This window comes from Serinus canaria, chromosome 7 (assembly GCF_022539315.1).
Source record: "Serinus canaria isolate serCan28SL12 chromosome 7, serCan2020, whole genome shotgun sequence".
Classification (NCBI taxonomy): domain Eukaryota; kingdom Metazoa; phylum Chordata; class Aves; order Passeriformes; family Fringillidae; genus Serinus; species Serinus canaria.
This window is the reverse complement of record NC_066321.1, coordinates 16588840-16614845: the sequence shown is the minus strand read 5'-3', so window position 1 is coordinate 16614845 and position 26006 is coordinate 16588840. Positions and strand designations below refer to the sequence as shown.

The 26006-nt window shown below is 37.5% G+C and overlaps 1 protein-coding gene across 4 annotated transcripts in view; it reads right to left on the bottom strand.

The window, feature by feature from the left end:
- SLC4A10 (solute carrier family 4 member 10) overlaps positions 1–26006 on the bottom strand; it is an 88780-nt gene that overhangs the window by 40791 nt on the left and 21983 nt on the right. For 3 of the 4 annotated variants that reach the window (XM_018911465.3, XM_018911467.3, XM_050976981.1), the window contains exons 4-6: positions 20280–20440; positions 11761–11949; positions 2479–2570 (exon numbers count right to left, since the gene is read on the bottom strand). In XM_018911465.3, coding sequence (XP_018767010.2) covers positions 2479–2570; positions 11761–11949; positions 20280–20310 — 312 coding nt within the window. In that variant the 5' untranslated portion in view covers positions 20311–20440. The remainder of the gene's footprint in view (positions 1–2478; positions 2571–11760; positions 11950–20279; positions 20441–26006) is intronic. The other variant, XM_009087931.4, reaches the window with a different exon arrangement.

Genomic DNA, 26006 nt, shown 5'->3' with positions numbered 1-26006 from the left:
AAACCAAACACAAACTGACATGAAGACAAACTAAATACCCAACATCCCTTCCTAGTAAAACATTTCTATCGAATTTATTTATAAGCAGGGTCAACTGGCATTGAACACCAGTCAGTTGCTTCACAGGGTATTTGAAAGACCAAACTCTGTCAGTAGGGGACAGGGGTTTGTCTCAGAAATGTTTCCACACAGAGCACAGGGATGTTACTGTGAGAAGGGAGGCGGGTACAGCGTCTTTATCCACTTTGTGTTTCAGGACAATTAATGTTTCCTTCAGTCTCTGGCATAAAAAGTAGAAATGAGCCAGCTGAAGTTCTTAAACCATCACCTCCATTCTGCTCAGACAGGGGGTAAAGTGGTGCTGGGACAGATGCCCTCCACATCACCCTGAGAACACAAAGTCCTGGTGGTGGCAGCAGAGGAAGAGGACTGACACATTTACAGACAGCACAAACCATCTCTCCATGTTACTGAAGTAACACTCGAGACAGCTTTCAGTGCCTGTCTCACATTTTTCATAGACAGATACCAATACAATCAACACAGCCTCAATGCTGTATCCAGATTAAGTCAGCTTTTTGAATCAGCTCCAAATTTGGAATATTAGACGTAGCCCAAGGGAGAGAGATTAGCAAGGAGAGAATATGTGAGGTAGTCAAAGGTGCTTTTTTTGTAGAAGATAAATGAATCTAATATCTGGAACGAAATTAGAGCAAGAAATCACAATACTCAAGAGAAAATCAGTGTACTGCTCTACTTTCCTCTCAATCTGTGCATATAATTCCAATTATAACCGTTGGGAGTTATTGCAATAGCACGTTTCAAGGGGAAGCTGCACTTATGCATCTTCAAAAGGATAAATGGATCTATTTAAAGTCAGTCAAAAAGAAAGGTATTAGATTACAATCCTTTACTGTTATTTCATTCCTCCTAACCAAAGTTGTTCCTTTCATATTCCTGACTTCCTTGTTGGTATCCATCCATCACTGTTGAGGTTAGAAAAAGATGAAATGTTGATTTCTTCCAGCTAGTTTAAATGGCAATAGCTCTTTTGATCAGCAAAGCTGCAGCACTACAAAATAATGAGTGAAGGATCAAATGATGCAGCTCCCATCCTTGTTTAATACACACAGAATTGCAGTTAGACAACTGACTGGGATTTGGATCTCACAACACTCAAAGCAACGGGAGAAATGTTCAAGAAAAGCACTACTGAAACTTAAGTCATTCCTTTCACTTCTGCATAGCTTAAGTTTGAATAGGCAATTTTATTTATATTTTATAACCTTTAAAAATTATACACTGATAATAGAACACTTGATATTAGAACATTTGCAAAACCAATTAGTTTTACTTAAGACTTTAATATAAATATCATGAAACCAATATTGTACTTGCCTCTTTAAAGCATTATAATTTTAGGTTGAAATATGTTTAAAGGAATAATATTAAATTTTTAACAACCTGCCACTGTTTATAGATGTTCTTGCAGCCTCTATAGAAATGTGGTTCATAATACATTCCCAGCCAGCCTCCTTTTTTCTCATTGTCATTGACAGAAAGATCAGTTTCCCCTCTCGTTTCAGCCATATACAATTCATAGTCTGGAATGTTCAGTCAAAAATTCAAATGATGCAAATAGCTACTGCTGCTAGGAAATAAGTCTGGCACCAGATGGAGCAATCACATAACTCTACTTTTAGCTCAGCTGCACTAACATTAAAATTCAACAGACTCAAAGTGCTGTTCTTCAGAATTTTGGTTTAAATCACCTTTCTTCACTTACTCAACCTTTGTTGCACTAATGTGTCAGCTGAAGCCATCTATCCCTGTCAGGCCTGTCATCTGTATCCATTGGGACTGCCTTAGGGACACACCGACTTCTTACACAAATTAGGATTCTCCTTCACATTAAAGCTGAGAAGCTGTTTGCTTTTCCTTGCTCTCTAACATTGAACTGTCATTGCAATCTCCACTCCTGAACAGTTAACATCTTCTGCAAAGTGTACTGAAAGATCTTGGCTTGCCAGAAGAATTAAGTTGTAGGTTTACAGAAACACATTCTGTTTGAGACATCTGGAATCCACGAGTTCAGGTTATAAAAAGCATAGTTTGCATTCACACATCACTTCTACAGAAAGTAAAAATCTGAGGTAAATGTGAATTATAGGAATTCTGAATTACTTTCCTACTCAGATAATTTTCTGTTAATTTGTAACGTTTCCCCTACAAATCTACACCTATGATATTAAATTTATGTGTTCCTGAACTGTGATTTCCTCTTACATATAATTTAGAAAGGAAATACAAGATTCTGTTTTGTCATGCAGAAACTGTACTGCAGTACCCACAAAACTTCGATGCTAAAGTAAAATCTACACTTTACAGATTTTCCTGACTTGCATGGATTAATTTTGTTTAATTTTAAATATCTGTTTGACAGCCAGGAAACTCTCTTCACCATCAGTGAACACTTACCTTGCTGAAGTCAACAGTGCTGTTTTCTCTGCTCACATCATTTTTGTTTTCAACACAGGCTGGAGTAGCCTGAGGGGAAACAACCTGACCTGCTAAAAAAAGTATCATTATTACAGGTCTATAAATATAGTAACACCCAATGACACAATTATTAGAGCTCTGCATACATTTCATATCATAGATATATGATGCACCTAAACATGGCATTTTAATTAAAGCTTATTTAGAATAGCACATTCTCAAAAGATTGAACATTCATCATGTGTAGCTGGAACATGAGAAGGTAATTTCGAAAATATAAAAGATACTGTTGGATACTAGAAGACAGAATTTCTCTACCAATTAAAGCCTACAGTTCTAAAGGTCTACATTTGGGAAAAGTCCTGCCTTCACACAGATTTTGTAAATAATTTGAGGAGCTGCCAGTTTTGGGTAATATCTGTCTACAAAAGTAATCCTTATTGACCTAAATAGGATTACGAATTTTTACAAAGATACTCATGTGTATAAGAATGTCCTGATTATAAGAACTACAAAATACAAAATAAAAATGGACCGGTATAAAAATAAATATATTGGAAAATAACTGATTTATAAGCTCAGTATTGAAAAATGTGATTATGGACATGTATAAAACAAGTGTTTCAGAAAGAACATTTTCAAAAGAATTCCAGTGAGGATTTAGTAAAATATTTTAAAAGAAGTTTTTAAAATATCTCAAGATGAGAAATGTTTAAATGCACCTCAGTCTTGTGGAAACAAAGAGCAAGTCTTTTGGCAAACAGAATTTTGCCAGCAAAAGCTCAGAAAGAACAAACAAAGTCGAGTAAGGGGTCTACGTCACAGAGCAGATTTTCACTTAGAGCCAACACTGCCCTGCCCATGGCCAGAGCCCCCCGAGCACACAGCAAGGGTGGGGCTGGCACAACCCCACCGGGCACAGAGCCCACAGGGGCACTGGCCATGCCCTGCTTGCCTTCTCTCCTTCTCCCTCTCTGGCCTGTCAGAAGCCACACACAGCTCTGAGCTCCACACTAAAGTACAGGAGGAAGTACCAAATCCATGAGCCAACTATCTCTGACTGCCCTAACACATCCCCAGCAATAACTGCAGAGTCCAGCTGGCCCAGAGTCAGCAGCTCGTGCCCAGCATATATTTGTTTCCATAGCGAATAAAGTCTCTCATATGACTGAGAAATGATGATGTGAAAACATTGGTTCTGGTGAAAATCAACCTAAACTTGCACAGTAACAAAGACCATATGTTCATGATATTTGAAGATGAAGACAGTCAGGAAGTCCTAAGCTAGGCACATTGTCTGGGCAATTGCAAAAGCCACAGTGTGGCCCCTCACAGTGCTGGGGCTCACTCCTGCAGCCCAGGCACGTCCCCAGCCCCAGCCTGGACACCCAGCACTTTGCAGCATCCAGCCTGAGCAGGAGCAGACACTTGCAAGAGCCCCTCAGCCACTGCCAAAATGCTGAAGTATCCAGTTTCTGTCACAGCTGAGCAATACAGGAACCCTAAGTCTGGTCATGAATTCCCAGCTGAAACACTTGCTGGAGGAAAACGCTGGTTTTCATGAAAATCAACATGTCATTTTCCACTAGACAAATCTCCCATGACACAAAACAGGTTTTAGACTCATGTGTGCATCCTGACAGCACTTTGATTAGGTAGTACATTAACAGAATGCTTAAAAATATATTGCTAGAAATGCTATCTTTAAGCTGCAAGTATTTCAGTTTTTCTCTCTGATTCAGGGCAAGGACAGATCAAAAGAAGAATAGAAATCAGGGCTTTTGTTCAGCTCTACAGTGAAACAAACAGAGAATGACAAACAGACATGACAAGCATGTAAATCTAAGCAAGTAGAATAAAAATAAATGCAGGATTCAAATTTACATATGACAAAAATAAAGGATTGATTGTAGAAATCCACATATTAATGTAAATTAAAGGAATATAAAAAGAAGCTATTAATTCCTACATGTCACAGGAGTAAACTTGTGCAAAACAGAAGTTAAAGAAGTGAAATTAATTCATTTGCAAGGTATTTACAGTCATCAATTTGTCTGTTTTAATTAGAACTGAAAGAAAAACAGAGTTCCATCATTGTTACACCATCATCTTTACAATATGTATTCCAGGGCACTACTTCACATTGTAAATCTTTTTCTGTATTGTTTGTTTAGCAGTCCTTGAATTATTTTCACAGGAATCATCCTGTAGTACTACAGCTATTAAAAATCATTAATATAAAAATTATATAAATTTCATTTCTGTTCTATTTTGGAGATTTTATTAATGTGACAAAAATAATCCTTCCACTTATTCAAATTGAGAAAGCATAAAGTGCTCAGGGAAAGTTTCTGTCTTAACTTGCTCCCAAAAAACTTAAAATCTAGTAGTAACACAAAACCTGCTGACTCTTCATTTTTTCTTTTTAAACACTCCTCTATACCCAAGGATGTATGAAAAGGGAAATAGCTGTAATAATTACTCATGCTAACATACATATTACGTTAGAAAGAAGCTACAGGAAAGTAGAAACAGAAATAGTAGTTCATTATCTTTCTGTTGCTAATTAGGCATTTGCACTTTTTTTTCTGGACCCAAAAATTCAAGAAAATGAGAGCAGAAATATCTGCCAGAAAAAAATACATTGACCAATGAAGGAGTCAAAGCATGGACCACCTGTTTAAACACTGAAGTTTTAACATCATGATTGGAGGTGTCAAAAGCAATCAGCATAACAGCCCAGAGGACTTTTAAACATTGTGTCCACCTTTCTTTTAAGAGAAAAACATGTAAAGATATACATCTAAGGAATAAAAAGCCACCACCAGCAAGGATGTGAAGTTTTTAAGAATAGCATATGTTCTTTCTCTGTGCCAACAGAAGACCTCAAACTTTGATTTACCCATATGCTGGAGTAATCTGAAAGAACACAAGTTTTACCTTGAGGCAGAAAGACATGTTTAAATAGCTCTACAACTTTGGACAGCTTTCTGGACCATGGAACAACAAGTTTGGGTTTTTTACTGTATTGAGTAGCAATCAAAGATACAAGGCAGAGACAACAGGTAATCTCTTTTCACAAGAAAAAAGCCCCATGAAAGTACCCCCAAAGTCATCTAGCCAGATTTGAAAAACTTGTCATGCTTTATTACTTCTTTTGTTTGAGCTGAAAATATGGGGCTTAGGCTGCTACAAATGATGAAGGCATAAACCATCAACTCCCTACAAGAGGGAATAAGAGCAGAAACAGCCTCATCATTCCCCTCTTTCCTGCCCTCTCCTCACCAGCTCCATTTCAGCACTCCAAGCAAAATGGTTATTTACACATTGTAGGGGGTAAATACAGAATTTCTTTCTCCAAGAGTTCAATGTAATAGTTTCAGTCACTATAAAGCTGAAGCCTTCATTTTTCCTGCAGTCCACCTACATAAAGCACATGAAGAGCTGCATTCTTTGAGAATTCATCAGAGCCATTCACACAGTTTTAGGAATCAAATGCACAATGTGGCATAATTGAAATATCCAGGGTACATACAAAGGAACTTAATACAAAACAGATAAAACCATGCTATAATTAGTGTAACAGCTTTCCAAATCATAAAAAGCCAATATCAGTTTTAAATTTATGTTTTAAAAAATTAGCATGTATAAAAAATAAGTGTCTTTTTAGACAATGTGAAATTGCCAGAGCTTTGACTAGAGGAAGAATTCACACAAAAAGCCCTCTTGCATGCAAAGTCAAGCCACTTATAAATCAAAATAAGCTCCACATTTGTTACAGTAATAGAAGTCTGCATTTGTAGATACAGTTTGCCATTTTTGAGACAGTCCTGAAAAATTTAAAAAAAAATATTCCCAGTAAATTAATGTCACATGTAACATATTCTTCCTCCCTAAAATGTAGAAATTAAGACATGTAACTATGTATGTTGTGGTTGTTATTCAAAATCCAAGATGTCTCTAGAACATCAATGACAAAAACTAAGAACAATGTAGTCAGACACAAGTCACAGTTAATGGAAACAAACTGGATGCAACCAACACAATAAAGGAAACTAAACCAGAAAAGAAGTTGCTTTTTTTTTCTAAACCATACATATTTCTTCCCATTCAAAAGAAAAAAAAAATCATGGTTTTCAAACTTCTTCAATCTCCAGACTTTTCACTGCAACTAGTCACCAATTTTCTAAATCTAAATGGACAACACTGTCCGGATCAAAACTCAAAGTTTGAAAACCAGTATGTTGTCTTCAGTACATGATAAAATTCTGTATACCAGAGCAGTGACAGCATCTCTGCAGGCTGAATTGTGTGGGTGCATTTAGGCCTCCTGATGAACATTTTTAATCAGTGGGGAATCACGTCTCCCTCTGTAACTACAGGGAGATTTGGAAGCTGAGGAAGAAGTCACTTTAGCTGTTTTTCTAATGCTGGGCCTGAATATCTCAAGCATAATTCACATGAAGTCATGCAGTATAAACTAAAATGCTGTGATTTGCAGTTCTATAAACTGATGCAAGAAAATGAACTTAATAAAGAAATGGCACTGTCCCCCCACCAAAACAACAAATTCCACACAAACTTCTCTTCAGTGTGCCACAGCTATGGACAAAGGCCTGAGGTATATTAAAAATCACTATAGCAAGAAGTTGCATGCTGACAGGAAACTGATATGAAGACATGGGTGTACATTTGAAATGATCTGAAGCCCAAGCAAGAATAGGTATTTATACTACCTCTGAACCTTCAGGGAGTTTACAGAACCCAAAGGATAGGAGATGAGGAAGGTACAGAGATGAGATGAGCCTGTTAGAGACAGACACAACAAAGACAGAGCAAAATAAAGAAATACAAAGATGAATGACACAGTTTTATACATACAGATTACACATTTTATCATGAGTACAAGGAAATGTAGAGAAAGAAAGAATAAATATCAGATGAAAATGTTCATAAATAGAAGTTATATTTTAATAGTACAAAAACCTGTGGAAAATACAACCTGATTAAAACATTTGCATTTGAGAAGAATCTAAAATAAGAAATACAGCATTAACAACCTTAAGGCAGAATTAACAATCATTGAGTTTGTCTTCTCTTCAAGGTAAGCTGAAGCAATTCCCTGATCCAGATCCAATACTTCAGAAAACTTGTGAGTATATGGATGGCATTGGTTGTGATTCACTCACAAAATGAAGGTGCATGGTCATATATTTAGGAATGCCTCCCCACCCTCTTCACGGGCTCCAGGCCATATCCAGCTTTCTCCATGTGATAGTATTGACATGGGAGATTTACATGCTGTAAGCCTGCTCTGAGTTATGACATAAATCCTTGAACTGATCTTCAGAAGAGATTGTGAAACTGAAGAAGGGAACTAACACCATAACAAAACTGAGAATTTTGACTTTCCCAGAGTACTGAAGGATGCTATCCTAAACTAGGACAAGCATAGGCTCCAACACCTCTGCCTCTGCTCATACTGCCACAGAATGAAGTCCAAACCAGCCCATCATACTACCTGAAATTAACTGGGAGAAGGTTTAAAAAAAGAACATGTCAAAATGAACAGCTTCAGAAGCTCATGCTATTAACTCCAGAAATCCCAAATTTAATATGCCATTGCTTCCTTCAAGCTCTTTGGAATACCAATGAACCTCTGCCTGGAGTTTCACAATTTCCCAGAATCAGACAAGATGTGTGGTGCAACCCCATTTTTACACTAATAATGTGCCTGCTCTGATGTCATGGGAGAAGAAACCCTTATAAATGGCATAAGTGTGGAACAGAAAACAGGCATAAGATCGTGTTATTGTGGGCAAAGAACACTTCAGCAAGGTGCATGAAAATAAAAGTAACTTAGGCTGATACTCCTCTCCAGAATTCCTTCCTCTAGGGCTTTAACCTGTATAATGTCTGTTAGATTTCATTATAAATACACACACACACACACACACACACATATATATATATATATAAAAATGAATAAACTATCCCTAAACTAAAAGTGAAATAGCCAGTCAAGACCTTTAAATGTTTATATGATGAAAACTTTTTTTCCTCACTACATTTTCACAGAATCAGTTATTTTTTCATGCCACACATGCTTAAACTCTGAATTTCAGAACCCCTTTTATAAAAGGAGAGAGGCTTATGAAATTATTTTAGCATTCCTATAAAACAGAGAGGTGTCATTTACTTGCAGTTGTCTTTGGCTTTTTAGGCCACGACATAGGGATTTATAAACACAGCTCTGAGGTATCAGAGTGTGAAACCAACTCATCTCAATAAAAATAGGTTATATTGCTTTATAAAGCAAACTTTCTAAAGATAATTTAACAATAAAAAATTTCATGCTTTTACCTGGTTTTACAGTATTTATGCTAAAATCACTTCCTACCCTCTATTTTGGGTATCTGGTGTCAAATTAGCCCATTAAAAAAAATCATTTTTTCTGCTCTTATGCCAAATTTGACTGCCGTTTTTTACTGGAACATCAAAAGCAGGCTTTTAATTCTCACAGTTTTGATGCCTAATGAAAAGTGAAAGTTAAACACAGCATGGCAGCATTAAAAATGCATGGTAAATCCATAGCACCCTGACATCTTAGCCCTGCAGAGGATGTGAAGAAAAGCCATTGTAAACAAAAGATAATACTACTAAATACAAAGCAAATTAATTAGATGGTCTGACAGATTCATAAACAAAGAAAAATGGAGGGAGAACATATGTACAACTATCTTCCAGCAAAGATATCACAATGGCCTGTCAGTAGTGCTGCCATATATTGAATTAATTTATGTATTCATTTTCAGACTTTGCTCTTGAACATCTGAAAATTGACACATTGATAAGCTGCTATTGTCAAGAACTTGGACAAAGAAGGGAGTTTGAATCCTCAGCTGTACCACATAACCCACAGATCAGGCACTTGGGGCTCTGAATCACCTTTTTAACAATCAACAAACTGCTAACGATTTTTTCCAGCTCAACTGTCTAATCCTAACCCCAAATTTAACCAAAGAGACAATTTCCTTTTGTGCAGAAAAAGTGTCCAAGTTCCCATGTCACATTTCAGTAGGAACAAACAAGTGTCCCTTCCAAAACTCCTGGTCAGTGCAGGAGACAGCCAAACATGCATTAGCACTTAAAGGACACAAGCAGAAGAACAATGCCTCAAACTGATTTTAAAAAAGTCTCTGTCCAAGAAGTTCATGCTAAGGACTTTTCACTGTAATTTAAATAGAAATCTGACATACTTTCACATCAGCTTCCTGAAAATTATTGAATCTCTATGGGTTATTCCACTTTTTACAAACATATATCGTTTCTGCTATGTCTATTGGTACATTTAATTTAAATTAACACAGTAAAAGTGACTAGCATTTTTTTAACAGAGGTCAGAGCCCTCTGAGACATTTCTACACAAGCACATGAACTATGCATTTGGCATTTTTTCATTTTTGCAAAATAGGGACAGACAAATGAAAAACTGTAAGAATATGTCTCCCTACTTAAGAGAATCACTTAACCACTGAGTATATAAAAGTAGTGGGTTTAATACGGACTTAGACGCTCACCTGATGAGAATTTATTTTTGGGGGGAATTTAGGAAGAGCTAGGAAGTTTGCCAGAAGAAACTCAGGCAAAAGCAAGATGTTTCTGGAGTGAATTACTGCATCAGTTCTACTCACAGACATATAAAGTTATCCAAATTGAGTTCATGATAATTTCACATCTTGCCATGAAGGTTCTTCTTAAAGCAACTAGTGCCTATTTATTGCATTAGATCTAGTGCAAAAAGCTTAATGGAATGCAAGCTGCCATCTTACATCCTGTGGAAATTAAGTACAGGATCATTATATCATTAACTTTGTCAAGTGTCTCCTGAATATTTGTTTAAAGTCATCAGCAAAAGCTGTATAAATCAACAAGAAAGTTGCCTTAAAAAATATGGACAATCATCCTACATACATTTACTCTTGTGCATCCCTATGCATGATCACACACATCTTAGTAAATATTATATTTCCTTACTCTTAGAGTGACACTTTGCCACAATTAAGGTTTCTGTTTAATATCCTCATCAGATGAAATTATATGTTGCCTTTTAGGTCTAGAATCTTCCCCAGGGAAGCAACTAGATTTAGATCTCTTAAAACTTTATATGGCAATGATTGAAAAAAACCTTCTTCCTTGAAATCAAATTAACCTTTATTATATATAAGCAGCCCCATCTTCCCAGATCAGCCACACAACTACTCCTGTGCCTCAGAGCACACAGATTCCTCTTGCAATCCTGACCTTCCCTGGGCTGTGACTGCTCCTCACTCCCCACTTCCCAAGGTGATGGGGAGCTCACAGGGCTCTGAAACAGAGTGACAGCAGAAGGGACTGGGATTTCACTACAGCTGATTTCTGGAATAAATGTTAAATGAAAAATATTGCAAAATTTGGCTGCAAATTTCATAACACAGACCTCTGTTTATGTGAATAAGTTTCTTATTGCCCCTGCCTATCTTTTATTATGATGACCTGCAACAATAACACACCTTGTAAGGTCTTCCGTAAAAGCAAGGGGGAGAAAAAAAAGTTATGCCAACATTTACTCTAGAACCATTCTGCAAACATTTCTCATTTTCATTATCCTGATTTTCCCAAAAGGGATTTTTGAAAGAACAACGTACAGCTTTTGTGACATCTCTCCAACAGTGTTATCTTGAAATGTTTGCCTCATTTTTGAAGCCTTCAAACTCACCTATAAAATCTGGAGCAGCAGCTGAACTCTAGCTAATGCATACACTGATTCAACAATCCACTACATTTTAAATAGATAGGTCCTGGATAGTCAGCAGAAGTGAAAAATAGTCCTACCACATTCCTGGCATTGATGGAACCTGTCCACAGCTCAGAACAACCCTGTGCTCAAGCTCAGTCTGAGAATTTGCACAGGACACCTGAAGCTGCAGTGGAAGCAGCACACCATGCCAGCCCCCAGGGTACCCAGCACAGCTTCCAACCCCTCAGCAAGCTCCCTTGAATAGCTCTGCCCAGCCCTGAGCTGTGCAAGGTAGCCAGATTTCAAATTTGGGCAGGTATGTTTCTGAATGCATAAGAGGAGCCACTCTCATGCAGAAAGTACCATTTTTACAGGGCAGCTTTCCAGAGCAGAATCACACTGTTAAGCTGTGGGTACAAAGCACATGCAATACCAAACAGGCAGATGCTACTGAAGGCTCAAAATGCAAAATAAAGCATTACCATTTTTATCCATGGAATGGGGCTCAGACTGCTTCTTTCCAATATCAGCAAAGGATCTTACAATGGGGATCCTGTTGCTCAGCTTCTTCTGGTTCTGATGGTGATGCTGTTTCAGCAATGCCTCGTGCACTCTGTGACGAACGTCCTCACTGAGCTGCCCAGAGCCTACCTGCTGGTCCAGAATCATATCTGAAAGTACATACACAAACATAATGAAAGAGGAAACAATTTGCCTCTTAAATTGCAATAATAATGACTAGTACCCAATAGGATTACAAATGAAGTGCACCAGTTCCTTTAATGCAACAGAATTCAATGTAAGCTTTATCTAGAAGTGTTTCACATGCAGGGGGAGAGAGACTGGGGAAGGGCAGGGACAAAAGGATGCTAGTAATATAAAAAAATCCTCAAAATATTATGCTGTTCACAAATTAAGGTCACCTATGCAATGACTTTGAAGTCAGTTCTTAAGCACTCTTACATATAACATATTTAAACCCAGGTTTATGATGTCTGTAAGATGGCTTCTTTTTTTTTCTTTTTTTTTTTCAAATAACCCCTATTCTATTCTATTCTATTCTATTCTACAAAGGACTGGCTGTGAGGAAATTTTTTTTCCCATTTGTACTTACCACAGGAGATCACAGTCTTTCTTTCTTGTAGCTATAATTACAATACCTTCAGTGCAATGCAAGGAAAGTCCAGGTAAGACAATACAGCAAAATTGCTGCATTATTTTTTGATACCAAATAGAATCTATCTCTACTGCCAGAGGTACATGCTACTGCAAGAAGATAATTTTGAGGAGGTGAGAGTGAAACTGATCCCCCTGCTAAGAAATTACTACCATTTTTTCAGTGCACTAGCAGAAAATAGTTTTTCATATTCAACATTATTTGCTTACGGATAAGTGCAACTCTAATTGTACAGCGTCATTACTGGAATAACAGCATATTTCACACAAAATAATAAAATATATTAACTGCTGAGGATGATGTCAATATTTAAGATTATCTATTTAGGAGAGAAAATTACAGGAAAAATAAAATCAAATCCCTATCCTCTTCCTTTCCCTAGGATGCTCTGCTAGGCTTGTTAATAGCCACAGAAGCCACAGGGTTGGTGCCAGTGTGGTGACTAACAGTTTTTATTTCCTGCTAGAAAGAAGAAAGTGGCTTACCTAGAGTTTTTTGGGTTTTTACAATGACTTCCCTTTTACTGTAGCACTGCTGCCACATGTGATAAGGAAAGATGCATTCAGCTTTTGAAAGAGTGAAGATGTGCTTTCTTGCCCTGGCATTTCCCTCCAGCTGTCATTCTTTTAATATAGACACAGCTGCAGTATAGCTGCAGGAGCTTAAATACAGTCAAGTTTCTGACAGATTGCTGGTTTTTGACCCTTCTTTTCAAGCCCTGCACAGATGTGAGCTGGAATAAGATAGACTGTGTCCATCCACTCCTATCATCATGGGATTCCTTTTCAGTTTCTTCCCAAGCTTTTCAAAATATTTAAAATATTTTGAAAAGCCTAGGCCCCTGTAATATCACTAACACCCTTAATTGCAGAGATTGTCTTGAAAACAAGAGCAGCATGGGTAAATTCCTAGAGTAAATGGCCAAAAGGAGCATTTTAAACATTTAATTTTCAAAATAGACTGTAATCACTTAATCCTGTAAGTAGAGGAGCCTACATGCTCACATCAGTTGAAGCTGTACATATTTTCAAAACCCTGGTCTCCAGTTCTGTATCTAGAACAGGCAGCTATTCCTTCATATTTCATATGAGAAAAAAAAAGCAGTAAAGAATCTTTGTTTTAAAGAATTTTCCTCCTGAATGCCCTTTTAAATTCTGCACAGCTCCCTTCTAGCCAGAGACATAGCTTACCATTCCATGGTAAGCTGCACAGCTTATCATTCCATTTTCAAGGATGCTTCCCTACCATAGGAAGATTTCAGAAGGATGTGGAACCTGTGGAATACCCAGCAGCACAGTGTTACCCATTCTGTTAAATGCTCACACTGTAACATTTCTGCTGACATCAAATAGGATAAAGTAGGATGTTTCTTCAGTAAGGAATCTTGGTTGATACTGGAACCATGAAATCATTTTTTCAAGCTGTTAAAGACAGATATTCTCCCTGACCTGGTCATTAAGAAGAATTCAAAGAAACTTGGGGTTTCACAGAACTTCAAGACGTTTTCTCCATTCAGACTCAGTTACAATACATCATCTGTATAAAATTAATTTTGTGAGTAAATGTGAGCAGTGTGAGTACTTTAACCAGCTATTACAGTAACTGAGCTGTAACTCATCACCACCTGTGAACAATTTACCCAGGCTGTGAATTACAGCACTGGGGTGCAGACAGTTTGTATCAGTTCAAATGCAGCACGGCTCCTGTGTGGCCCAGCAGAGGAAATTCCATCTGTCCCACCTCTAGGGTCAGCAAGGATGCAAAAGCAGGCTGGCTGCTTCCCCTCACTCTGGAGGTGTCTGTTGCACTCTGCAGCTTTGTACAGAGATGTGGCCAGACCCAGGGGGAGCCCCCACAGCTCCAGGCAAATGGACAATGAGGAGGCTCTCCAGTGTGGTGACAGCTCCCTCCCCACTGCACCAGGTTCACAGTGTGCTCATCTCCTCACGGGCAATAACACACAGAATGCTCAGGTGAAACTTGGAATAAATTTAGAGAAAACATTCTGTATGTCTATCAAAATACCTGGGAAGTCCAAAAAGAAATTACTGGGCTCATATTCTCCTGATGCAGGTTAGCACTGACAGTTTACAGCAGAAACTGAATTCATGTACACCAGCAAGGGTGCTGGTAATCAGACTTCCAAATTTCATAACTGCACAGTTGTAGGACAAAATGAGAGATTAGTGACAAAATATAAAACACACAGGGTTTTATGGGCATCACTACTGCAGTGATAGCTGACTACAAAACCTAATTTAAAAGCCATGGTTTTTCTGGCTTGTGGTCATTGCCCCTGAAGGCAGGGAAGAAGAAACCAAGCAACCCTAATGCATTGCTTTATGGAAGACTATCAGGTGGAACACCATCCTTTATCCTCATGGGTCTCTAAAGAGGAACCCAAATATATCCTTCCCTAGTGAGTCAGGCAGGAGGAGCAATACAAACCCAACAATGAGGATTCCCGGGCTGCACTTGTGAACCAAGACTCATTTACATCACTTACAATGGTGATTACAAACAAGCTGTCTAAGCTGGCAGATTTAGCAGCTCATCCAAGAGGACAGAGCACTCCAGTGCTTCGAGACACAGATTCTATTTCCAGCTTTACCTGAAATTATTTGGTTCAAATATTCAAGTCTATAATACTTGAAAAGGAAAGAAAGAATGAAAAATGTCTGCTTTTTAAAATAGCAGTATATAATTTTACTGAGGAACAAGAGCAAGTATTTCACAAAACCGTAAATTGCAGAGACGAGGCCAAAATTCCCAGCTTGCAGTTCAGAACTGCAGGCACAGTGAATGCCTCATAAAAAATAAATTTTGCAAGCTGAGATTGACTTGTGCAATCTAAAAGGATTCCTAAAGTTGTGGCTAACATGGGAAAACACAAAACAACCACACAAAAAGACAGTGCTGCTTAGAAGCTGGAAGATCTACAATTTACCCACAGACAAAGGAACAAAACCTGACAGTTTCTCTGCAGAGGTTATTACCACATGCTAAGCTGAAAATAAAGCAAACAAATGCAGGAACCAGGGTAAGTGAGAAGGAGAAAGCTGAACAAAAGACAGGTGTAGGGTCAAACAGAGAAGCAGATTATTCACAGGCAATCCCAAGCTTTATTACAGTGTTTGTAATAAAAGTTAAATGCACCATAAAAGCACTGTCAGAAACATAACACAGTGTGAGTGCTGCAGATGAAACAAAAGGCTCCAGTGAAATAAAATCTCAACTTGAGCCAGTTAAAATATGTGGTTATTATGGAGTAATATAGCTTAAAGCAAACAAAGGTAAAAGAAGACTTGTTCAGATTGAAAGCTTACCATGATATTAACGAAATCAATAAAATTGCACACTTGGGATGTAATGCCCTGAGTTGCTGAGCACAGAGTCTGGTGACCTCAATCACAAGATTAAGCTGTTACACAGATTGAAAATTCAGCCGTGAGGAACATACAAAAGACTGCTTGGGAAAAAATAGATCTTGGGATTGGAAAGGAAGGGCAGCCTTCAAACTTAATTTTAAAAAGAAACCATTATTACAATTAAACCATTTAAAACAAATGAGAATATTTCAAATATGTGCAAGTCACCAAAGCTCCACTGTGAGGCCCCAGTTTGTATTTGACAAGGTTTGACATTTGTTCACAGAACACTCTCCACAGCTACAAGAATATGCAAGTTCTGTGGCTCATGCTGTAAAGAAAGTATTGCCATTAAAGGCTGGACTGAATAGTTTTTGAACCAAACAACAGAAAATGGCATCATATGTTAAACAGAGGAACCTTTTGGGTTCATTCAGTGGTTAGAATCAAAAAACCAGATGGTAATCTGAGAATCTACATGGTTTCAAAGGAACTAAGTGAAAATATCAAAAGAGAACATTTTCATCTGCCAACTTGAACAACACAGTGAAGCTGCTCTCTAATGGTACCGCCAGATTCTGGCAAATACATCCTCAAGAGACAAGTTCCAAAATAAACTGTTTTGATTACATAGATTTTTCAGACTTCCTTTTAGCATATGTTCTATACAGAAGTGATCGATAAAATATTACTACATAATGCTCAAAGGAATTCCTTGGGCATGGAGTGCTGATCCAGGAGTCACTGCAAAGACACATGAAAAAATAACATCACCTATCAGAAATAGTAATAACTCCCCCAAAATATGTGTCAGAAAAATTGCATTTTTAAACAGGATTAAGTTCAGCAGAGGAACTGAGCTCTTTGCAAGAGAAGCAAAATCCATCTTTCAAAAATTGGGAACAATTTGAGAAATTCAGGAACAAACATGCTGTTCTGATGGATGATGACAGTGTTGGAAATTCATCTCAGAAGTCTCTATTATAATAAGAGGCTGTCTGTGAATTCAGCATCATAGGTATGAATAAGCTCTTTTGCAACAAGGAAAATTGTGTGCCTGTCCAAAGAAATATACAATCTTGTAGATGAAGTAATTTTTAAATATGACAGCTGGAATGAAAAAGACCTAATAGAGAATGGATATGCTGGAATAGAGGATGATTTTAAAATTCTCACCACATAAACAGTACCAAATATTTTCATGCAGAACAGTGATTGTTTCTAGAGATAAAATACAAAATACATGCAAACACTACAAAAGGTGCCTTTCTTCTGGACATTTTACCACAAGCCCATTAATGTTTTAAAATACAGACTTTAATAACACAAATTCTCAAGGGCTAAGTGCTAAGAGTTTAATGCCTTAGTGAGTAAGTGTTTATAGATTAAAAGCCTTGACTAAAACAAATAGGAATTCTTAGTCTCAATTTAGCAATAAAGTTTAAGTACATCTCCTTCAAAGATATGAAGACTGGCACTGCATTAATAGCAATGTAATTTGATATTGGAATATAGCCCAGACATCACCAATAAATACACAGCACACATTTCTCACTAACAGAGGCAAGAGGAAAGTACATGTGCACAAATAATGTATTTGTTCTCAAAAGATGATCATTATAGCAATGCAGTAAAATTATCAAAAGATTGCATTAAATAAACAAAACCTTAAACTATGAATCAGAAGCACAAGAATCAAATTTAATTCAGGAGTACCCCTTAAAACTGTAGGGCATAACCTGTTTTCACAAACTCTCCTAATGGTGGCATAGACAGTAACAGGGAAACAAACCCAAAAGTGATCACCAGGAGGGCTGGACAAGCCTGGCATTAGCATGGCTGGCAAGCCAAACAGCAAGAGCTGATTGTTGAAAAAAAAATTGAAGCCAACAAGTGAGAGCAACCATTTCTTCAAATTCTAAAGTGTCAGGACAGTCAGATACAACTGGAACACATAGCAGTTCCTGATGAACACAGCATTTCCCTTCTATAGCACAAGTAGGATTGTAACTACTCACAGGGAGTAGCAACTGGCTGGAACAGACAATAAAGGATTTCCTGACTGGGGCATCACTTCCATGATGCAAAACCAACACATTGAGGGGTACCAGCCCTACCTAATCTTCAGGTCCAGCAGTCACTTTTAAGTAAAAAGAGCTGCCTGTCATTATTTGGAATTGTCCCATTTCTAAGATCCCCAGCACAGAGGCCTTGGTGGTGTGCTTATTACCACTACCATCAGTCTTTCCTCCTTGCAGGGCTGCCTACTGTGTGCCACACTCTAGGTAACATTGCTAATCACTGGAGACCAGGAATTACACACACAGCAGTAAAGTAACAAATTACAAAGGGACTTGATTGAAGAAGAGTTAAACTGCATTGCTACAAATCATATTAACAAAGAAAATAATAATAATAATAGAGAAAATAATTGCACAAATAATATCAACAGAGAAAAGCAACCAGAGTAGCAACTTCATTTCTGGAGAAAATAGAAAAAAAATGAATCTCTTCAAAGAAACCTGACAGCACGTGAGTAATTTACAGAATGATTCACTTGCCTGAAGCACCTGCTGCAAAGCTTTTTTAGAAAAAGAATAGTTCATTGCTTACTGAGTCTGCAGAGGAGGAAAAATATAATCTTCTCTCAGAGACCAAGCACAACTCATGCAAACCTTATCACGTGTCAGGTCACCTTTTCAGGGAGGGATGCCTACCACTTCATAATACAACAAATAAAATGCATCCAAATCTGCCACAACAAGAAGATATTTTTAAACTAAAATGGTACATTCCATCTAATGAAAGTCATCCTAAAGCCTCTTCTCAGAATAGGATTTCCTCATCAAAAACAGGATAAGCCACAACTAGGGCTGACTTATAATAGCATGAGGGTAACTTCCCAAATTCTCTGCTGAAGAACAACTTACATCTGTGGTGAGCTTCAACGTTAGCATTACAAATGCTCAAATCCTTGGCCACCTAAACTGAAACAAAAATCACTGCAACTAAGGATTGAGATTATAAACAATAATTAATTGGGGTCTCACTACACTGGAAAATTTACAGGATCTTTCAAAAACAGGGGGGAAAAGGGTGTTCCCTGAAGTTGGGGGGTTTTTGCATTCATCATTACTTTTCTTACCTACTAAAAGAAACAATTCTGCAAGGGCTTTCTTAGCTGACTACAGACTAAGTTGAGTGATTTCTGGATTAAGAACATAAAGCTCAATATTGAAAAACTCAGTGTACTATTTAAGCAAAAAAATGATGCAAGAACATTAAGCAGCTGACCAAAGTATTCCTTAATTATGTATAAATAAATAATAAAGCAACATACTGATAGACACCTTTGTTCTTTCAAATGTGCTGCTTTTTATTCTTCACGTTTATCTTTTATCAAGACAAATTCTGAAGGTCTAATTCAGACTATGAGTCATGGAAGAATCAGAGCTCGGCACAGAGTAGAAAACCACACAAGTTTCTGCAGATTTATACTTTACTTAATAATGTCTTGCATCAATTTGACATAAACAATTTGGGAAAAGTAAATATGAAAAGCAGCTACAACAATCTGAGCCAATTTTAATTGCACTGTTAAATACAGCCCACCAAACTAAATCTTCCCAACAATTTAAGTAAGTAAAATTAATTTTATATGGGACTTACATAGATTTATACATCATTCACAAAGCAGTTTTCTTGATAATCTTGAGTGTTAGAAATTTTGTTGCTTTGTCTTTTGTATCTTTCCTAACCTAGTTACAGTCTTTAAGGAAAACACCAGGAAAGCAGGAAATGGCATTTAGTCTCAATCTCACTTCCACTTTGGGAGAGAAGAACATCCATTATGTTTTGCCTTGCTCAGGAGCTCACACAAGCTCTGGAATTGCAACTGCCAAATAGACTTCTATTGGAAAAAAAATGCATTCCACTTGATCTTAAGTTAATGTACCTAAAATTCCTTTTAAAAACTTACACTGTATCATTACTCCTGATTTCATTCTCAACTCAGTGACATATCCATTTTCACGTAACTTAATTGCAAAGAATACTTCCCTGTATTTTGGGGTTTTTTAAGCTAGATTGCCTACAATTAGCATTACACTAGATTAAGTTTGTGGAAGTTAGCACACGCCTCATCACTTGAGGCAGCGTGGCAGGAGCAGAGAACATGCCAGCTCTAATTAAATCTCACCAAACTACCCTCTTTCTTCCATTTCAATTCTCTTCTTTATTCAAAAATTGATTCTTAAAGCAGCAGATTCCACATTAAAAAATTGAACTAGAATATTTACTAACTGTGCCAGACATGAGTTTCTTTTCTAGTAAAATGAGAAAAACATTTCTGGGGAGTTTCTAAACTGAACTGATTATTATGCAGTAACTTTCTTGGTAAGCATTTAGTTTTTATTAAATAATTTTCATAACCAATACATGAAATATTGGTACATACCTGCAATTTCTTCTATGGAGTTAGCTCTCATGTCCAAAAGAACTGTGCCATTCAGGATGCAGCTCCTCAGCTCAAACAAGCTATGAAGTGACAGTGTGGCAACATAGGGCTTGCTCCACCTCTCTCCACCATCCTCTACATCTTCTTCAAATTTCAACCACCTGAACAAACAATCAAATTTATAATTCCACTGTGCATAAGAAATGAAAAATTAATTACTTATATGAATGCTGAAAGTACAGACAAATATGTTAAGCATGTCTTCAGATTTCACTCTATTCTTCCTTTTTAGGAACTATGAGAAACTTCCACTGACTACTTCTTTAGTAATGCTGTATTATATCATTTTTGAGGTTAAGTTCTGACCACAAAGATGAAGAGAGAAATATATTAAGCAATTATCTTTGTACTCTACAAGAACTTTGACTAATTCTTTGGCCTTCTGTGATAGAATAACAAGTTGCATGAAAAGGAGTCTGGAGAAACCTCAATAATGCAAAAGGATATAAGAAACTGGCATGAAAGGATCAAGTCTTTTGTCACCATCCAGCCAGATAAACTTGCTAGAGACTGAATTCTCTACTGATAAAATATTGCACTTAAAATGTTAAAAGAATGTTAAACAAACACCTGAGAAGTCACACAGGGCTGTTGCTGTGTGGAGCCCTGCAACCTGCCAGCACAGCAAGGTTTGAACAGCTGCAGGCACAGCCCACATCTGTATTGCCTGACTCTACAGCTCTCAGCTGTTTATATGGACATGGCAGCAGAGAAGCCAAGCAGAGCCTCACACCTGGACAGCATCTCCACACATTTCCAGACAGCAGGGAAATGTAAAGCCTTGAGACCTTTAAGACTGAGGAATTTCCAATTTTACCAAGCCTCACAGCCCAGCAAAGCAGCTATCACAGCTGTCCTCTTCTGTTCCTGGGCCACACATCCAGCTCTGCTCCTACCTGTAAAATACACAGGTCTACCCACATTTTAGACACTTTTCTCCTTTCAGTCCTTGTGTACCAAGTTCTTCCCCTTTTGCTGCCACCACCTCACTGACCCACCCATCATCAGCACACCTGCTCCCATCCTGATGGAACTGTCCCAGCAGCCTTCAAATCATTCACTCATTATTTATAGGCATAGATCCCAATTTGCCTCAACTCCTTGGGTCTTTCAAAATCTCCAGTCTCCTTTGTTTAGCCCTCTCCTCCTCTTTGTATCTAAACATTTTCCCTCCATTTCCTCTGTGAGGAAACTGGCCACTTTCTGTACTTTTTCTTTGCCCATGAGAACTCCTTCCTCTTCCTCAGACCTGTTCCCCACTCCCTCTGCTGTATTCTGTTTCCTCTTCCCAGCCCATCCCCTTCACTTTTGCATTCCTCCAGAAAAGCAGCAAGGAGGACACAGCACAAAAATTTACTTCCACAAAGCCAAACCATTAAATTGAATTTGCATATGCAAATGAGATTTTCCAAATAAATTTTGAAAACCATGTCCAAAGGGACATCAAACACGGCTTAACACACTTCTCCCCACCAAGTTCAAAGCTAAATTTTGAAAGGGAGGCTACAACAACTCAGGGAAGAAGCATGTGAGAAGAAAAAATAGCTCTTAAATTTTTTTTCATTTTGCACTTACACTTGAACTCTCTAAGAAGTGGCTGTTCCTGTCTTCTCATACCTCCATTTTTGTGTATTTTTCTAATCTCCTTAGGAGATTGATAAGATCTTGATGCTTGAGTATTCTTAATAATTTCTGGTTTTATGAATTATTATCAGTGTTATTATATATCTTATTATTTCTGTGCTTAGCTTGTTAGATCCTTTATGGTGATTCAGTAAAAAAATTAAAAACCATGTTCCATATATTCTAAAAACAATGATCCTAGCACAGAGCTTGACAAAATATCATCAGAAACCTCATACTGTCATTACCTTTTGTTCATGTAAGTCAGTCTCCAACATTGCTTATCTGATTATGCTGCTGCAGTCTGTCCTTGATATTTCCTAATTTAAATCTACTGACCAGTTGTAAACAGATTTTAAAAGAGCAATGAAAGACAAGCATGTTCTTAAAAACCTAAGACAAGTGACTGGACAGAGGCAGGCTTACTACCAGAGCTTGTAACATACTAGGGACACAGAGAAGTCTAAATCATGAAAACAGCTTTAATTAGAATTTATAGTGTCAGACATTAAAGCTTACCCATTGGTGCATAAAAATCCATAGGAAACTGCTACTGCTCAACAAATTCTGCTTGCCATTGTGATCCTCTGCACTTCCATGAATTGCAATAGTGTAACTGTGTGGGTTGCACCCCATCTCCTACTGTTGCTGAAACTTAGGTGTTTAAATACATTCTCATCCATTGTTACTCAATGAGCCAACAGGCCAGGACATGGACTTAAATCATGTCCAACTGAGAGCATTCTACATTTGAAATAAATTTCTATTTTGATTTTAATAAGCATATCATAATTTTACTAATTTCATCAAGGGAACATCATTATACTATTTATCAACTTTTGTCTTTTCAGAAATATTCCTGTTATGTCAGATAATCCTTATTTGGCATATCAAATGAGAAACAGTAGCAGTAAACATAAAACAACTCTAATCTGATGCAGTCTTTCAGCTCTAAGTGTTCAGTGGTTTTAAAAATCATAATACCATTTGATCAACCCTCTGAATTCATGAGCAAGGCTCCATGACAGAAATGGCTTTGAAATCCAAATTCAGGCATAGATCCCAATTTCCCAATTTGGTACTCCTTTTAGTTTTTCAAAGACAAATTTAAATATATCTACTTTTTCAGTTTAACCCCTTAACTGGTATGATTGACAGATAAAAGCTTTTCTTGGTTTCTTGGGAAACACCATCAGCCCTGACTGAGCTCCTGTCACACACATCCCCTGAAACTGGAATGTATCTGGAGCTACCTCATCTCTCTTGTGTCTGATTGCATGGAAGAGCACTTTCATCCTTACAGCTTTCCTTTACTGCCAAAGACTGGCATAGGTCTATTGATAACACAGTTTAGTTCCTCTGATAGCATGCTTGCTGGAAAAAATATGCCAACAAGAGTTTCAGCAAGGCATCTTACTAGAGGAAAAATGCTACTCAGGCTAGGGTGTGGACACACACCTCATGTACATGTCCTAGCTTCTAACACCACCTCCATCACTTTCTCAGGCACCTATAAAAGAGGGCACATGCCTCATTTCAGACACAGTTACTGCATTTTCTGCACAATATGGAGTGGGTGACTGTATTTTATCTGTTTTGTAGTGTGGTATGTGTGCAGCAGAGAGATGCAGTATGTACTCACAGCAGCTAATGGTTTTAATGTGGTATTTCCATCTGTATCAATTTCCACATGAGCTTGTGCCTGCCCACAGCGATTTGAAAACCAACCAAAGAACACAAAGCACGTCAGGAACAAAGCAGGAGTGAGAAACTTATGTTTCTTGTGACCCACTTTCTCTGGAAGGAAGTTTTGATCCCAGGAAAATGCATTATACTTCCTAACTTTCCCTAACCCATCCATTTTCTAGTCACTATTAACAATTTACTTTCTTAACTATGGACAGGAGTTTATTTTCCTAACTGTGCCTAGAAATTTAAGCTTAAGCACTTTCCTCCTGGTTTCAAGGTTCTTTCTATTTCCTTCCTTACTATATATTTTCTTCTGCTCCATAAAGATAGTGATATTCTCCAGATATTTTTTGTTGATACTAGCAGATAAATGAGTCCCAAAAGTCTGGGTAAAACTTGCTACAAATCAGGTGCCACTTTCCATCCATGACACATGGATTGCTTTCCCAACACCTGCAACTTGCAGCTACACTATTTAGGTGTACCAAATAAATCCAACTGTTACACTTCAGCACATTTCTCCACAAACTTACCAGAATTTTTTTTTTTCCAGGACAAAAACTATGCATCATCTCCATAGAGAATGCACAACTGTACAGCTGGGCCACATACAAAAACCACTGTGAGGATGACTATTGATTTTAAAAGGTATGTGTTTCTTCTGCCTTGAAATCAATTGATGGAGAAAAAAAATTATCCCTGTATCAACATGACCAAGCTATTCTTTCAATTCTGCTCACTGACTAATTCCATGGATGGGACAGTCTAAATCAGATCCTGGAACAGAAAAGTCCAGTGCTCTTTCAATCAAAGTGAAAATACAAAGATACAGATGTACTTCATCAGAGCCAGCCCAACACTTCAGTCCAGGCGCACCAAGTGCAGAGCTTGGTGAAATGAATCCATACCCACTTAGTGCTATCACTCTCATTAAATGTAATTCATCTCTATCTGAAACTACATCCAAAGCCAAACAGTAAGATTTACAAATATTTCCAAGTGACATTTTGCACACATATGAAAAGCATGCAATAAGCCTGGAACAGCAACAAATTCAGGTTGTATCTTCTCCATACCACACTTTTAGTCAAATCAATAATTCTGAAGTCCTGAATCAACCACAGGTATTTAAAGTGACCCACTGTATTAGTTTCTAAGCACATGATCTTGCATATTAAACACCATCCCATTTCTATTACTCTACTCAAAGCCACTTGGTTCTTTGTGTATGATACCTTTATTTATTTCTATAGGAGTAATACCTCCTAATTTCTTATTATCAGCAAGTTTCCTTATAATAATCCCATTTTTAATTGAATAATTATTCTATTTACTAAGCCTCACTCTTCAGGACTTAGCTGTCACTACCTTTCACACTAATAATACAATCTCTCAGCACGGCCTGCTGCACCTCTTCAAATAGTTCCCAACCTGCTAATAGAATTTTTACACTAGAATGCAGTTTAAGTAATACATTCCTACTGCTGTACCATATCAAATGCTTTCCTTCAAAAAATTTAGATTCACTGTTTTTTCCTTTGTCAGAAAAACAAAAATCACTTACCTGATTAAAGAGCATTATTAACTTAGTCTGACATGACATTGTATTGCAATATATCCAATTTTCCACTTATCTCCAAGTCTATAATTTTTCTTTCCTCCAAGCATTGTATGGCTCTGAAATGGGACTATAAGGGCTCTGCTTGCCCCAACCATTTTTATCCTCTCTTTAATAGTGTTGCTGTGTTGGATTGACACAGCACACCTGATAGAGCCACAGAGAGACAGGAATTACCCTACCCATTCCCTACCATACCCTGCATGTTCTTCCATCTTTCTGGGATGGAAATTATGGCACCCTCTTACTTGCACAGAGAAGCACTTTGAGTCTTCTCTTCATTTTGAATTTGGTAATTTCCTTGTCTTCCCCTCCTTTTCTAACCAGTCACCCCATGTCAAATGCAGCCTGAAATCTGGGGATCCAAACTGAAAAAGACCATTTATCTTGACCAGTTCTTTCCACACAGCAGCCCATTCTTACTGCTAAAGCTAATGAAAACTTTACTATCACCTATTATGTCACTCTTGTATTTTCTGAGCTCCAAAAATGTAGTTTTCTTGGCTGTTTTTGTCCTGCATTTTTTCAACAATCTCATTTCTATTAAACATCTTTAATTCTTCATTTCACAAACAGCAGTTGAGAAGGTTGTACATATAAAGAGATCAACCAAAACAGAAAATTATTTCACCTACTCCTTTTGAATTCTATCTTCATCAGAACCACTTGCTGACAGAAATTGTTATCATTTTCAGAAACACTATGCTTTAATAATTTGCCAAGGGATTTTTTTTTAA